General features: G+C 43.7%; 2 protein-coding genes across 11 annotated transcripts in view; both read left to right on the top strand.

Moving 5' to 3' along the window:
• LOC121924166 (myogenesis-regulating glycosidase-like) overlaps positions 1-14,101 on the top strand; it is a 718,305-nt gene extending 704,204 nt beyond the window's left edge. For all 10 annotated transcript variants that reach the window (XM_042455327.1, XM_042455330.1, XM_042455335.1 and 7 more), the window contains one exon: positions 10,577-14,101. In XM_042455327.1, coding sequence (XP_042311261.1) covers positions 10,779-12,815 — 2,037 coding nt within the window. In that variant the 5' untranslated portion in view covers positions 10,577-10,778 and the 3' untranslated portion in view covers positions 12,816-14,101. The remainder of the gene's footprint in view (positions 1-10,576) is intronic.
• A 58-nt stretch (positions 14,102-14,159) lies between these two features.
• Positions 14,160-15,735, top strand: part of LOC121924171 — a 33,949-nt gene continuing 32,373 nt past the window's right edge. Inside the window, exon 1 of the mRNA XM_042455347.1 lies at positions 14,160-15,549. The gene's annotated coding sequence lies outside the window, so the exon portion shown is untranslated. The remainder of the gene's footprint in view (positions 15,550-15,735) is intronic.

The following is a 15,735-nucleotide window of genomic DNA, read 5'->3' as shown; positions in this document are numbered from 1 at the left end:
ACATTTTGTTTATCCCAGATTGTTTTCTGTCACCTCCCAATATGGTCAGACTTTTTATACCAGCTCCCCAAGTCAGTTTATTTTAATCCAATATAAAATCAGAACAGGAACAAAATCTGGGACTTTTCAGTCATTTTGAATGCATCTGGTGTTACTGCAATCCTAGAACTTAGTAGAATGGAGGAAAAATTATGGGGACCAGAAGTCTTATTAAGAAAGTAAAATTTTCCCAGTTCAGTATGCAAAGCAGCTTCCAATAGTCCAAACAAACAGAGGAAACAATTCCCAGTACAAAAGCATAATTAAACTGTCAAAAAATTAAAACAATTTAAAAAAGGAATCAATAAAAGACATCAAATAAAAATCCAGCATTTTATACATGGCCCATAGCCCCTATAAAAAAAATCAATTCTCAACCATCTGCTGGAATAAAAAGGCCTTCAGTATGGAAAGATGGTAAGGAGGGCACCATGGGATCTATGATGGAACCCAAAGACATCCTTTGGTGGAACCCAAAAGTGTATTTCAACATGCTTGCAATAGAACTGTCTTGCATTCCACAACATGGTGCAAGAAATGTAAGGATGAATCCTGTAGAGTTCTTCCACTTGCAGACCTGCTTGAATGAAAGGAGGTGTAAGGACTTCTCTTGAACAAGGCTGTCAAGTACCGTCCACTCCCTTCAGTTCAGTAAACCAGTCTTGCGTGTGTGTATATGTGTGTATGTTGTGTGTCTTCAAATAGCTTCTGACTTATGGCAGCCCTACAAAACTCTATCATGGGGTTTTCTTGACATGACTTGTTCCAAGGAGGTTTGCCATTGCCTTTCCCTGAGGCTGAGAGTGTGTGACTTGCCCAAGGTCACCTAGTTGGTTTCATGGCTGAGCTAGGAATCGAACCCTGGTCTCCAAAGTCATAGTCCCAACACTCAAACCACTGCTGGTAACACCACAACTTTTATTCAGAAACCAAAATGTATTTAACACCTTGACTCCTGCCGACAGAACTACCATAACGGCCCATTACAAACCCTTCCAGGATTTTGCAGGCTTTCTTCTCATTTGTCCATTCCTCAAAACATTCACACATCCATTCTTGACCACTCACACCCCCTTGTCTCAGACCCCTGCCATTTCTTCCCATGAGACTGGCCTTAGCCATTGCTAGTACCATCTCTGCTCCTCACACAGCTGCGCATTATCCAGCCAGGTAGTCTTTACTCTTCCCATCATTTACAAACACAACATGTCCCACCATACACTACTACATATCCCCTTATTACATTACACCGTGTCCTTGATAGCTATTGGACCCCACCCCATGAATCCAGGACCCCCCCCCCCCATGGATACCAAAATTCTTGGATGTTCAAGTCCCATTAAATGCGATGCAATAGTATAATGGTGTCTCTCTTTTAAAATTGCAAAATCAAGATTTGCTTTTTGGAATTTATATCTTTTTTTAATATTTTCAAGCTGTGTATGATTGAATCCATGGATATTGCAGGCCAACTGTACAGTTGCCCCTCCATTTTTGCGGGGATCAATTCTGGACACTCACACTCGCGTGAAAATGAAAAATCGCCAGTATTCAAGCCCAGTTGGCTTGAATGGGGGCGCATGCCTGGGGACATCCGTGGGCACACACCCCATTTTGTCCCCCTGTATTTGCTGTCCATGAATGGACAAGGGACACGGACTTCAAGTCTGTGAAAATGGAGGGACGACTGTATATGGATGTCACTATGATGCTCCTTGAACATGACCACAATAAAAAACAAAGAAACTGACAAAAACCAATAGCATGACAGAAGAAAGGAAAGTCAGCAGTGCTATTTTATGGTAGGATCGGGTAAGGATCCTGTCAGTGGCTGTGACAGCAGAGCATCAATGTTTACGGAAGTATTTGAATTGCTTCTAACTGAAGATGCGTTTTAACTGATGCATATTTGTTGAACTTAGGTTTTTCTCACCTTGATCCATGGGTAAGATAATGGTATTGTTGTTGTTGTTGTTGTTTGCAGAATGTCATAAGCATTCTCCTTTCACTCATGAACCTTTGGATCCAGCTCAGTATTGCATCTGAGCAACTGCTTAATTCCTATGCCAATATATCCTTGTGCAATTGATTAAAACAGACATAGTTAATGTATGCTTGTAATAAGTGGCCCTTCTTAAGGAGTATCACCCTTCACTGCTTTCTCCCATCAACCCATCCTGGGGTTGGTGAAATCTGGCAGCTGAGTATTTCATTTATTAAACCTATTCCTCACTCTGACTAATCTCTCCTAATGCCATCATAATCTCATTACTGAAAGCAACCGAAATGCTACAAAGTTAAAGGGATGAAAAGATTTACATGGCTCTAGCTGTATGAGCTTGATGGGACTTGTTAATTCTTAGCACTATTCACTTTTTACTCGAAGGCTCCAGTTCTTGAAATAATATTTACATTTTTGCATTTTTTTATAATAACATCATTCAGCTCCGCCATGCCTTTCCCGCAACTCTGGTTCTTCGACTAAAGAATGAATTTGTCAGTTACACATTTTAGTGAATGCTGAAGTTCTCATACAAGGTTCTTACACATTTGTGGCCAATCTGGTTATCACTCATGCAAAAAAATGGTTTAGTGGTAAAAATGTTTGACTGGGGTTGCATCCACACTGCAGAAATAATCCAGTTTGACACAACTTTAACTGCTACTGGAGTATTCTGCCCCCAAATTTGCCCCTTACCTACTGTTTTGCTGCAAATTTTCAGCTCTCGCATGATGGGCAATTGCCTTCCCATATAATAATAATAATAATAATAATAATAATAATAATAATAATACTTTATTTCTAGCCCGCCTTCCCAAAGATCAAGGCGGGTTACAGCACTTAGACCATACAGTCCATGAAATACATTAAAAACATCATTCATCAATTAAAACATCCTACAATGAAAATAACTGTCCAGACTAGCACAAATATGCATCAATGAGGGGAGAAAAGGGGATATCTCGGGGGTATTAGGGGTATGCCTGCTGGAAAAGGTGTGTTTTGAGCCCCTTTTTAAATTGTTCCAGAGAGGTGGCCAAGCGGAGCTCGCTGGGAAGCGAGTTCCAGAGCTTGGGGGCCGAGGTGGAAAAGGCCCTCTGTATGGTGGTAGAGTATCTCACTTCAGGAACTCTTAGCAATTGCTTCCCAGCCGATCTGAGTGTGCGGGGCGGATTGTATGGAGAGAGGCGGTCCTCCAAGTACCCTGGGCCCAAGCCATTTAGGGCTTTATAGGTAATAACCAGCACCTTGTATTGCGCCCGGAAGCGAATGGGCAGCCAATGAAGGTCTTTAAGGATAGGTGTTATGTGGCTGGCCCTGGAAGATCCAGTGACCAGTCTTGCTGCCATATTCTGAACCAGTTGAAGCTTCCGAGTGTGGTACAAGGGTTGCCCCATGTAGAGCGCATTACAGAAATCCAGTCGAGAGGTTACCAGGGCATGTACCACCGTTTCAAGGTCCCCCCGGCCCAGGAAGGGTCGCAGCTGGTGTATCAGCCGAAGCTGATAACAGGCGCTCCTGACTGTCGCATCCACCTGAGATGTAAGGTGGAGTGACGAGTCCAGGAGCACCCCCAGACTGCGAACTGAGTCCTTCACGGGAAGCGTGATCCCGTTCAGGACAGGTGGACAAATATCCATCCCCGGGCCCAGGGAACCTATCACGAGCACTTCCGTTTTCTCTGGATTCAAACTATATATAGTCCTATAGATTCTGGATTCAAACTATATAGTCCTTGTTTGTTGTCTGGTGCCACAGAATGAGGTGCCCTGAAACAAATACCTGCAGCAAAGGGCAAGTTATTTAAATGCAAGTTAGAGGGAGGAAGCCCCTATTTGAATGTGGGCATCATGAAGACAGTCTGCACCCAATTCAGGGTTTGGGCTCTGCATTGTGTAAACAGGATGCAGCAAGCCATGGGGAAATTCAGGGTCATTTGTCCATGTAGTCAAATCCCAGGTAACTGGGCTTGTCACTCTGCTTCAGCCTGGCCAACCTCACAGGTCAGGTTGCCAGTCCAGTATCATCCCAGGACCAGAGATTTCCTGGCTAAAACCTCAGGTTTTCTGCTGCTCCAGAGACTAGAACGTGGAATAATGGATGCAAGCTCCAGGAAAAGAGATTCCACCTCAACATTAGTAGGGACTTCCTGACAGTAAGGGCTGTTCAACAGTGGAACAAACTCCTTCCTCGGAGTGTAGTGGAATCTCCCTCCTTGGAGGTCTTTAAACAGAGGCTGGATGGCCATCTGTCAGGGATTCTTTGATTTGGATTTCCTGCATGGCAGAATGGGGTTGGACTGGATGGCCCTTGCGATCTCTTCCAACTCTATGGTGTGGGCAGGGCAGGTGTGGCTGGCTGCATCCTGGGTCTCTAGCTTAGGAAACTGACTCCTCATGAGTAACAAACATGCACAGGCAAGGGTGCTTGCAACAGAAACTTTAATAATGCCCAGTCAACACAACTTGCAACTTAGTCCCAAGCTCTTCTCACAAACATAAACTTTCAACCACCTCCAGTCTGGCCCCTGGGGAGTCTCCACTCACAGCCCCTCTGCCCCTTCAGCTGGATCCTTGTGGCTTGCCACCAACCTTCAGCATTCCCTTTGGTACTTCTCCAGCAGCTCCCTCTCAGCCTTCTTTCTCTATTTCCTTTGGTTTTGGGCCTTGTTCCCAACACTTGCCCTTCGGGTCCCACCACTTGCCTTCCAGACTACCTCTTTCCTGCTGCCTCCAGTCTCCTTCTCCAGGGTAAACAAAGTCTCTTTCCAGTCTGGGGTCTCTTAGTTGGTCCTCCTCATGCAGCCCCAGTTGCTGCACCCCATGTCTCCCTTGAAGGGAAACAGGTATAGCCTTTCATCAAGGGCTGTGGGTTACCCAACTGCCACTTCACAACCCTTTCTCCACACACCTCTCCTCCTGACTCCTTATAACCCCCTGGGGCCACACCTCTTCTTCTGGCTCCTCCTCCTTCTCCTGTGCCACCTGACCCTCTTCACCCCTCTCAACTCCCTCAGCTGCCCCTGCTTTACTACAGATGGTTCTAGGTTTCTAAGTCTCATGCATCCCCTGGTGATGTGATCAGTATTATGCATTAAGTACCAACCACAGTTGCTCACAGTTTGTCATTCAAACATACGCAGATAGAACAAATTTTCCCTGTTTGGAAAGAAAGCTTAACTACAGGGGCTGTATAGCCTACTTGTTTCCAGAGAAGAATGGAGAATGAGCCCTGGCACCTCTACAACTGGGAAGGAAGGAGGAAGCTAAATAATAATAATAATAATAATAATAATAATAATAATAATAATAATACATTTTATTTATATTTCCTGCTTCTCCCAAGATCGAAGCGGGCTTACAACAGAATATAAACAACAGAACAATATAAACAATTACAATTTAAAATATAATTATCATAATATAACAATAATTTGTTAAAAACAATCTATAAAAACATATCAATCTAGCAGCATATGATGTCAGTCATAACATATTTTGGTCTTGATTTAATTTCTATAGTGTATACTTTATATCGAATTATGAGGATATGCCAATTGAAAAAGGTAGGTTTTAGCATCTTCTTAAACGTTTCCAATGTAGGGATACATCGTATCTCCTCTGGGAGATTATTCCAATGTGAAGGGGCCATAACCAAAAAAAGATCTTTGGTAGGTAGATTTTAATCTCACTCTGGGAAGCTCCAGTAGGTACTTCCCTGTAGTTCTGAGAGTGTGGGGTGAATTGTGTAGGGAGAGGCGTTCCTTCAGGTAACTTGGGCCCAAGCCATGTAGGGCTTTAAAGGAAATGACCAACACTTTGTATTGGCCCCGGAAGCTAATTGGCAGCCAGTGGAGAGATTTTAATATCGGCGTTATGTGATCTTGCCTTGAAGATCCAGCGACCAGTCTGCCTGCAGCATTTTGGACTAACTGAAGCTTCCGGACTTGGTACAAAGGTAGCCCCATGTAGAGCGCATTACAGAAATCCAAACGAGAGGTTACCAATGCATGTACTACTGTTTCAAGGTCCTTTTGGTCCAGACAGGGATGTAGCTGGCATATCAGCCGACGTATCACTCTTGGCCATCGCATCCACTTGAGATGATAACTGTAGGGATGAGTCCAAGAGTACTCCCAAACTACGAACTTCATACTTTAGGGGAAATGTGACCCTGTCTAGGACTGGATGCCAAATTTCTCTGTTTGGACTTGGGGTACCTATCGCGAGTACCTCTGTTTTCTCTGGATTCAGCTTGAGTTTGTTTTCCCTCATTAATGCGTTTATCAAATGGGGGGTTTCTAGCTCAGATCCAGGGCGAGTGCGGATTGGGTGATTCGAATTCACATCATAACGTGAATGTATTTTCATACCTGGTTGTCCTTCCGAATCGGGGGGTTGCGGAGTCAGTTCGAATCGTGCTATGCAGATTCACGCAAAGTGGAGTGAGTGCAGATTGTATTACCACACCAGACCATACCATGCGGATTGAACGATTCGAATCGGCAGCCTTGCGCATGCTCAGTGGTGCTCTGAATGGGTCGCGAGCGATCTTTTACGCTTCGGGGTGAAGAAGGAGGTCACTTCCTTTTTCCTGTTTCGCGTTCCTCACATGAATTCCCAGTTCACCGCGTGAAAGCTAGCTAGAAAAACCCCGTTTGATAAATGCCTTTGTAAATACAAATTCATAGACACTTCCCCCGCAAAGAGATTTTGCAAGTTGCAGCAATCAATCCATTAAGCTTTGCAAATTGTAGGAATCTGCAGCTTTCCTAGCTGAGCCAGAGATTTGCTCCATCCCTGTTGAGAATGTAGCAGACAGTCAAAAAACTGTAATTTTGTTAGGCCTTTGGCTCTTGAATTAGTATTTAAAACACTCTAATTTTTAAAAACAATATTTTGCTTCCATTCTGTTTTTATATATATTTATTATGCATTGCTTTGAATGCCCAAGTGGGCAGAAAAGCAATTTATAAACAAATAAACATGTGTATGTATAAGAGAGAGAGAGAGTATCAAGACAAGCAAAGTAGTTCATGGGTCACCCCAATTCTAGTGGAATTTCCCTCCCGATTCACAGAGGATCCGGTCCAGACCCCCCCCCCCCCCCCCCGCAAATCTGGAAAACTGCAAATATTGAAGTCCCCATTGGTTCCAATGGCGGCACATTCCTGTGCATGCCATTTTGTTCCTCCCCGCTTGCCGTCTGCGAAGGAGCAAGACTGCAGGCTCCAAGTCCGTAAACGGGGAAGGACAAGTATACTTCTGAAAGTTGGGCATGCAACTTCTTTTTTAATATGTATCCAACAAATAAAGTCCTCAACTTTCTGAGGGAGCCCCTTCCATTACTGAACCGCTCTTACTGTCAAGAAGCTCTTCCTAAAGTTTAATTTGAACATTAGAAGGAACGTCTTTACAGTAATTCCAGATGTGCTGTGTCCACATGATCTTTTCTACATTTCTCCATACGGTCTGCTCTGCACATCTGATACCAACGATATTTGTGAAGGACTTTTTTTCAAGAAACTGTAATAGTGATTGGTGGCATTGTAATATCAGAGTAGAAAAAAAATGAGTTTGGAAATATATATTTGAGTTTGCTAGATATTTTGTTAATGTTGTTACTATACTAACAGTTGGGTTGGCATTAATTGGTGCTCTGTTTTTGTGATACAGTAAGAGCGGTCTGGCAGTGGAACCAACTCTCTAGAGAGGTGGTGGCGTGTGTCTCTTTCTCTGGACATCTTCAAAAAGAGTCTGGACAGCTCCCTGCTGGAGATGCTTTCTCTGGAGATCTTGCATTAAGCAGGGTTGGATTTAATAGCCTCTGGGGACCCCTTTCAACTCTATGAATCTAGTCAGAAACTCCTTTCCTGGTATGTTACCCTTCCCAAAGAGGCTAGACTGCCACCCTCCTTACTGTCTTTCTGTAAGGAATCAAAACCCTTTTTACTCCATCAGGCCTTTGAAAATTGATTTTTTTTTTTTTTACAGAAAAGTGTTCTTGTACAATGTAATAGGCTTTTATGGTTGTAATTGGTTCCAGTTTTATGATGGTTTAATTGCTTTTTGACTTTCCTGTGCTGTGAATTTTTAACTCTGGATCTGCTTTTGCTTTCTCGATCCATGTTTGGCCCAAGCAAATGAAACCGGAGCCAAGTGGGATGGCTGGATATTCATACTTATTCAGTGTTCCCAGCCAGGGCAGTTGCTGCTGACTCCACTCTTGTAAGCATCAATTGCAAATGTGGAAAAGCAAGCAAGGACTCAATTGCTCATGAGAGGCCCAAAGAAAAGTCTGCAAGCTAAAACAAAGGCCTGTCATCAGATCAGTGGCATTTCAGGAAGAGGGGAACACATTCTCTCTGCGCCAGCAAAAACCCCTTGCTTGCTTAGAGGATGGAAGGCAGAAGACCCTCCAAAAATAGAAGACTGGAAACTCAAAGTTACTGATATGAAAGAACTGGACAAACTAATATTCCTCATTAACAATAAATCAACAAAACAAACTAGAAAGAGAGTGGCATCCATTTGAAAATTAAGAGTCACTTTATTAATAGGAAGCACTGATGTACCCAGATATTCATATTCTTTTACCTTCATCCTCTCTCTCAAACCTAAACATCTAATAGGAATTAATAATAGTACAAATGGACTTTATAGTTAGAGTAAGAAAGTAAAATGGAAGACACAGACACTTTAACTAACAGATATAAGGGCGAAAATAAGCATAAAACGTCTCGATTAAAGGAAGAATGAATAAGTCCTTATGTAAGTACTGTACTGTATAATTAGTAAAAATAATGTTTTCATGGAAAGTGTGGGGAATTTTTGAACGAGATTAGGATTATATTAGAATATCACCACCATCTATTATGCAGGATTATAAGGAAGTACATAACCAAGTGAAGAACCTTTGTGAAATTTTGTTAAGATTTTATTTATATTTGCATTTGCTTTGATGATTTTATTACTGTAGAATGAATAATCAAAAGTATATACACAAAGAACCCAACTCACTGCTCAAGGCCCTGCATTTTGATTCTTCCTTTTGAAAATAAAATTAGATGTGACAAGTCGACAAGCCCATTTTTATTAGTGCTTATTAATTAGCGCCGCCTCGTAAAGACGCTGAGGTCGCCTCTCAGAGCACCAGCTGAACAAACAAGATTGCCACCAAGCTTCATCCTTGGAGCAAATGTCTCCAAACACTTCCTCCTTTTGCAGCTTTAAGAAACTATGAATTCTCCACTGGTGCTTGAGTGTTTTTTTCTTGTAATCGCACTGAAACATAGATTGCAAGGAATGAGTTAAGAATAGCATACTTCCATGCAATGTGTCCTTTGGGGGATAATGAGGGCGAAATGAAGGTATATTTTAAAAGTAATTATTAACAAGGGAATGCAATCTCCTCCTATCATTGGCCAACCTTACCTAAATATCCCCAAAGCACTGGATCCCTTCTGACCTTGGAAGCTAAGCAAGATCAACTCTGGTTAGTACTTGAATGGGAGACCACCAGTGAATACCAGGTTCTGTAGACTGTATTTCAGAGGAAGGAATTGGCAAAACCACCTCTGAGGATTTCTTGTCTAAGAAAACCCCTATGAAATTCATGGGGTCACCATAAGTCAACAAGTGACTTGAGGGCACATATGCACACATCTTTGAAAGCCAGCATGGTGTACTGGCTTGAATGTTGGATGACAACTCTGGGGACCAGGGTTCAAATCCCTACTTGGCCATGGAAACTGACTGGGTGACCTTGGGCAAGTCACACTCTCTCAGCCTCAGAGGAAGGCAAGAGCAAACCTCTTCTGAACAAACTTTGCCAAGAAAACTCCATGATAAAGTCGCCTTAGGGTCAGCATAAGTCAGGAACAACTTGAAGACCTCATGGTTTGCATCCCCTCACCAAATGCAGAATCCTTTATATCAAGGGGAGCATGCTGAGAGTAAGCATACAGCTTCAGTTGAAACATGGTGGCTGCAGGGTCGTGGTTACCATTAAAAAAGCCGACAGATTGCTTTGTGTGGTGAGTCCTAACATCAACATCATAACTTCTCTGGGGACATGTGCTGATGTGGGCAGCTCTACTTAATCATGCGTAGGAGGCAGAGGGTTTATTTTTCAAGCCTGGAAGCAGTAGTTTTATTGGACTACAACTCCCAGAACCTCCAAGCCATCATGGCAAGCAGCCATGATAGTTGAGGGATTATGGCAGTTGTTATCCAAATTGTAAGTATTCCAAGTTTTAGAGTAGCTGGTCAATAAAACCCAGTGGTTAGATAGCTAGACAGCCTTAGCAAACTGTCCCGCCATGTTGATATCTTAGCATAAAGATGTAAGCCTGGATCCTATTGATAGAGTAGATTATTGAACTAAAGTTGTTTACATAAGTGTTTGACTTACCATTTAACAATTGATTCATTGAGTCTTCTCTGGTTGGGACAGCCAGTAAGATTTAGGTCATGTAAATTTTTCAGACAGTATTTTCCATCCAACCTCATTTCTCTTCTCTTTTCTTTCTTGCAGAAAATTGCATTCTGGAAATGACTGGGACCTGAAAGAAAATTCTGGGTCATCTAATGAAGACAAATGCCTATATTTTAACAAGTGCTGACTCTTAGTCACAAGGAGGAAGGAAGGGGGAGCAACTTTATCTATGCTTCAGCCCCCAGTAAGGAACAGGATTGTGTCTTGGTTTTGCAAGGCACTCTCCAGATAAGACAGGACAATGTACACCTTTTTGCCTGAGAACTTCACTCCGGTGAAGCAAAAACCAGTCAAAGAGTTGAAACCCATGATTGTTGCAATTGTGTTGGGCCTCGTCCTGTTCATTGCAGCCGTGGTGGCTTGGTGCTATTATGTCGCTTCCCTTCGGAAAGCTGAGAGGCTGAAGACGGAACAGATGGACCTACGTCAGGATGGGTTCACCATCAAAAACCAGAATGGAGAGCTGGTCTTTAGGTTGGACTTCCAGTCAGGCCTTCTTGACTTGGAGTCCTGCTCCAGAGAAGGAGCAAACTTAACCTGTTCCAGGACAGACAGAGGGAAACTCAATTTTTTCATCAAGATCGTCACCCCGAAAGATACTGTGATGTGTTACCGTGTCCGGTGGGAGGAGTTTCTAGCGGACACGGTGGTGGAACACAAAATGTTCTGGGGGGATGCACACTGGTATGGAGGTTGTGAGATGAGCGTTCAACACTGGCCCATTCAACTCCCGGGATCCCAAGAGCCCATGCCCTTTGTGACCAGTGATGTGTATTCTTTCAGGAACAGCTTTGGTGGCATACTGGAAAGGTACTGGATCTCCTCAAAAGCAGCGGCTATCAAGATTAATGACTCCGTGCCCTTTCACCTTGGGTTCAATGCCACTGAAAGGTCTCTCACCTTCCAAGCCAGATATAAAGATTCCCCCTATAAGCCCCCTCTGGGACAACAACCTTTCCCAGAGCTGAGTTACCGTGTTTGTATAGGTTCCGACATCACGTCCATCCACAAATACATGGTGCGGAGATACTTCTACAAACCTTCTAAGATCCCCTTCAAGAATGCATTCAGGTATCCAATCTGGTCAACTTGGGCCTTGTATAAAAATGACATTGACCAGGATAAACTGCTGCGCTTTGCAGAAAAGATTAAAAAATATAAGTTCAACTGCAGCCATATTGAAATAGATGATACTTACACGCAAGCATATGGGGACTTTGACTTTGACCCGCTAAAATTCCCAAATGCGACAGAAACGTTTGAGAAGCTCAAAGAAGATGGGTTTGAGATCACGCTCTGGACCCACCCTTTCATAAATTACAATTCCTCAAATTTTGGGGTGGGGATAGAGAGGCAGCTTTTCATCAAAGAGCCGACAGGAAGGCTCCCAGCAATGGTTGAGTGGTGGAATGGTATTGGTGCCATATTGGATTTCACCAACCCTTCAGCTAGGGATTGGTTTCAGAGCCATCTGAGGCAACTCCGCAATAACTATGGCATCTCGTCTTTCAAGTTTGATGCTGGGGAGACCAGCTATCTTCCCAAACAGTTCAGCACCTTCCGCCCATTGTCAGATCCCAATATTTGGTCTCGACGCTACACTGAAATGGCCATTCCTTTTTATGAGCTGGCCGAAGTCCGAGTTGGCTACCAGTCTCAAAATATCTCCTGTTTCTTCCGGATCATTGACAGGGACTCAGTGTGGGGCTATGAACTTGGGTTGAAGTCCTTGATACCAACAGTTCTAACCATAAGCATGCTGGGATATCCTTTCATCTCAGCGGACATGATTGGTGGAAACTTCTTCCCCAACAAAACAGATGGTACTGTGGAAATTCCAGACCGAGAACTCTATATTCGCTGGTTGGAACTGTCTGCCTTCATGCCATCCATGCAGTTCTCCATCCCACCCTGGCTTTATGACAGAGAGGTCATAGACATCGCCCTGAAGTTCACAAGGCTCCATGAGTCTTTGGTGGCACCCCTCTTGTTGGAGTTGGCCGGGGAGATCACGGACACCGGTGACCCCATCATCCGTCCCATTTGGTGGATATCACCCAACGATGAGTCTACGCACAAAATAGACTCCCAGTTTCTCATTGGGGACACCTTGATGGTAGCTCCTGTCTTGGAGATGGGCAAACAAGAGCGAGACATCTATATCCCAGCTGGCAAATGGCGCAGTTATAAAGGAGAGTTGTTTGACAAGACACCCACTCTGGTCACAGACTATCCTGTTGACTTGGACGAAGTGGCTTATTTTGTCTGGGTGTCTTAACTGGCTCCTCTAGCCCACTGCCACCAGCAGCTTTGTGAAAGTAATCATGCCTTATCCTAAAAGCCTAAGAACAAGCAATTCTAATCCACTAACAGAATGGAAGTGGAAAGCGGGGATTGACTACACCAGGGATAGGCACCGTGGTGCCCCCTCATTTAGACGTCTTCACCATTACTCCCATAAGTCCTAGCCAACATGAGAAATGGTCAGGGATTATGGGAGTTGTGGTTCAAAACATCTGGGATTCACTAGACTGCCTCCCTACAGAACACACATTAGTGTTTTAAATCTGCTATAAAGATCTAGCTTTCTTTGTGATCTACGATGCTCTGGTAGAGGCTAACAGTGTCATGTTGCGCATTGATGCAAAGGAACCCACCAGGAAAACCAAGAACATCCGAGCTTGATGTGGACACACTTGAATGTATTTCTTCCATGAGTTTATGTTTTGGCAGTCTGGCTCTGTGCCATCTCTGATGTTTTCATTGAGTACTAGCACCTTGATGGCACTTTAAATACCATGGCTGTATCCTATGGCATCCTGGGATTTGTTATTTGGGAAGGAACTGCTTTAGAAAGGCACTAGAGGTCTCAAGCAGACAGGTTTAAAGTACCTGACAAAACTAGAAATCCCAGCATTCCATAGGATGGATCCTAAAGTGGTATCAAACTGCTATAACTATCTTGTAGATCAGAGATAGCCAGTGGCTTCTATGGCAGTAGTGGTAAATCTACACCAGCTTTTAAAAGCGGTATCAAAAATCTTAGACCCTAAACAGGTTTAGCACCTTGGATGCTTGTATAAAGCAACTCAAAACCTGGTGTGGATTCACTGCCCTGCTGAATGGGGAGCCTGCAGCTGCCGCTGGTGTGGATGCACTCCACAACCTCATGCCTCAGACCGGACTACTCAGCAGCCTGCTAGCTGGAAGGTTTGGGGTGGATCTTTCTAAAAGCTGCAGGGAGCTGTTTTCCCTGCCAGTTTTCTTCAGCTATAAGCCAAGGGAAGTTTTGCAAACCCAAAGGAAAAGAACTGCCCTTGTAGGAACTGGCAGGCTTGGGTTTTTCCAGATGGGGAGACGTCCAGGGTTGTTACAGCACAACTAGCCTTAAGTTTTACAATGCAGTGAGGTATTATTTGAAATAGCATTTTTTTCTAAAGAGAATAATTCCAAATATATAGAGATATGTATGCATATATATTTATAAATATGTGTATGTATATATGTTTATGTTGTGTACACACATACATACACACACACACACACACACACAGAGTCAGCCATCCACATTTGCAGATTTGACTTTTGCGGATTTGATTATTCACGGATTTTATTAATATGTTCTGTCTAGGAATCTTTAGATCCTCCAGCACAACTCTGCCAGAGGTTTACTATAGAGTCACATTGGAGGACCTAGAGATTCCTATACAAAATCCTTCTCTAGGCATTTGTAGGCCCTCCAGTGCCATTCCACAGTCAACTTCTGCCTCATGCTGGCCATAGAGTTGCACCGGAGAACCTTGAGATTCTTAGAGAAGTGATTTCTATAGGAATCTCGAGGTCCTCCAGTGTGACTCAGTAGTCAGCCTCTGGCAGAGTTGCATTGGAGGACCTAGAGATTCCTAGAGAGAACATATTAATAAAACTCATGAATAATCAAATCTGCAAAAGAGTAGGTTTTTGTGGGTTTTTTTCACATTCATGGGGGTCCTGTGCCCCTTATTCCAGCAAATGTGGAGGGCTCACTGTGTATGTATGTGTATATATATCTGTCTCCTTGTCTGATATTGGGCAAAGGTGGGGAATGATAATTAAAACATGCTGCACTCCATTGGGTTCCTGGGCTGGGCTGGTTACTCAGCTCAGAGGGAATTTGGGGGAGATTTAATGGGGTGGAAAGGCTGTGGGTTAGCCTGTCATCCCCCCCCCCCACCCTCATTGCTAGCTACCTTCTTGGCTGGGCAGGCCATAGTTGCTCAGCCAAAAATACTTCCATGAATGAGTAGAGTTGCACAACGGATCATGTGTTCAAAATGGGACGGTGCGACAGGGTCAAAGCTATTCCTTTCCTACTCCCTCCCCCTGATGATCAATGCTGTGGTGATCCTTGATGCTCTTTCTCCTCCTGAATTCTTCTCAAACATGCCTTTGGAAATTTGCTGCCAATGGAGTTTCTGTTCTCAGCTTATCGATCCATTCTCTGCAAATAGCACCAGCTCCAGAGAGAGATGGCAGCACTCATAGTGTTGAGTGTGAAAGAGGAAGCTAGTGGGGTAGGATAGGATGGGATGCAGACCCCCTCCAAAGATGAAAAATAGGACCTGTGTGCCTGAGCCTGATCAAGATGATGAAAAGTTATTAATGAGGAAGAACGGACAAGCTAGGATGGGCTGAAGCCGTTTGCTTCTGCCTGAGCCTACTGGGAAGCGCAAGAGACCTTCCCTCCTTTCTCCAACCCCAGGTTACTGAGTACAAACTACTTTGGCACTTTGAAATCACTTTGCACCATTTGAGGCAGGCCAAGAAACAAAAGGAGAACGCGAGAGGAGGAGAGAAACCGGGACATTTTAACAGCAGCTGAAAAGGATTAATCGGGACTGTCCCTGCCAAACCGAGACAGTTGAGGTGGGGATGGGATGGGAAAGCAGCGAAGCTTTGCTGTTAATTTCCTAAAAGGACATGGAATAATAAAAAAAGTCTTCCTGTACTACCTGCAGGCTGTGCCAAACCAGGTAAACTTGTACTTTCTTTTATTCCAGAAGACATATTTATATTATTGTTATTATTATTATTCGGTAGTCAAGGTGGCGTGGTGGTTGGAGTGTTGGACTATGACTCTGGAGACCAGGATTCAATTCCCACCTTGGCCATGAAACCTACAGGGTGGCCTTGGGCAAGTCACACTCTCTCAGCCTCAG

Source organism: Sceloporus undulatus, chromosome 2, assembly GCF_019175285.1.
Source record: "Sceloporus undulatus isolate JIND9_A2432 ecotype Alabama chromosome 2, SceUnd_v1.1, whole genome shotgun sequence".
Classification (NCBI taxonomy): Eukaryota; Metazoa; Chordata; class Lepidosauria; order Squamata; family Phrynosomatidae; genus Sceloporus; species Sceloporus undulatus.
This window is presented reverse-complemented; position numbering and strand designations above follow the sequence as displayed.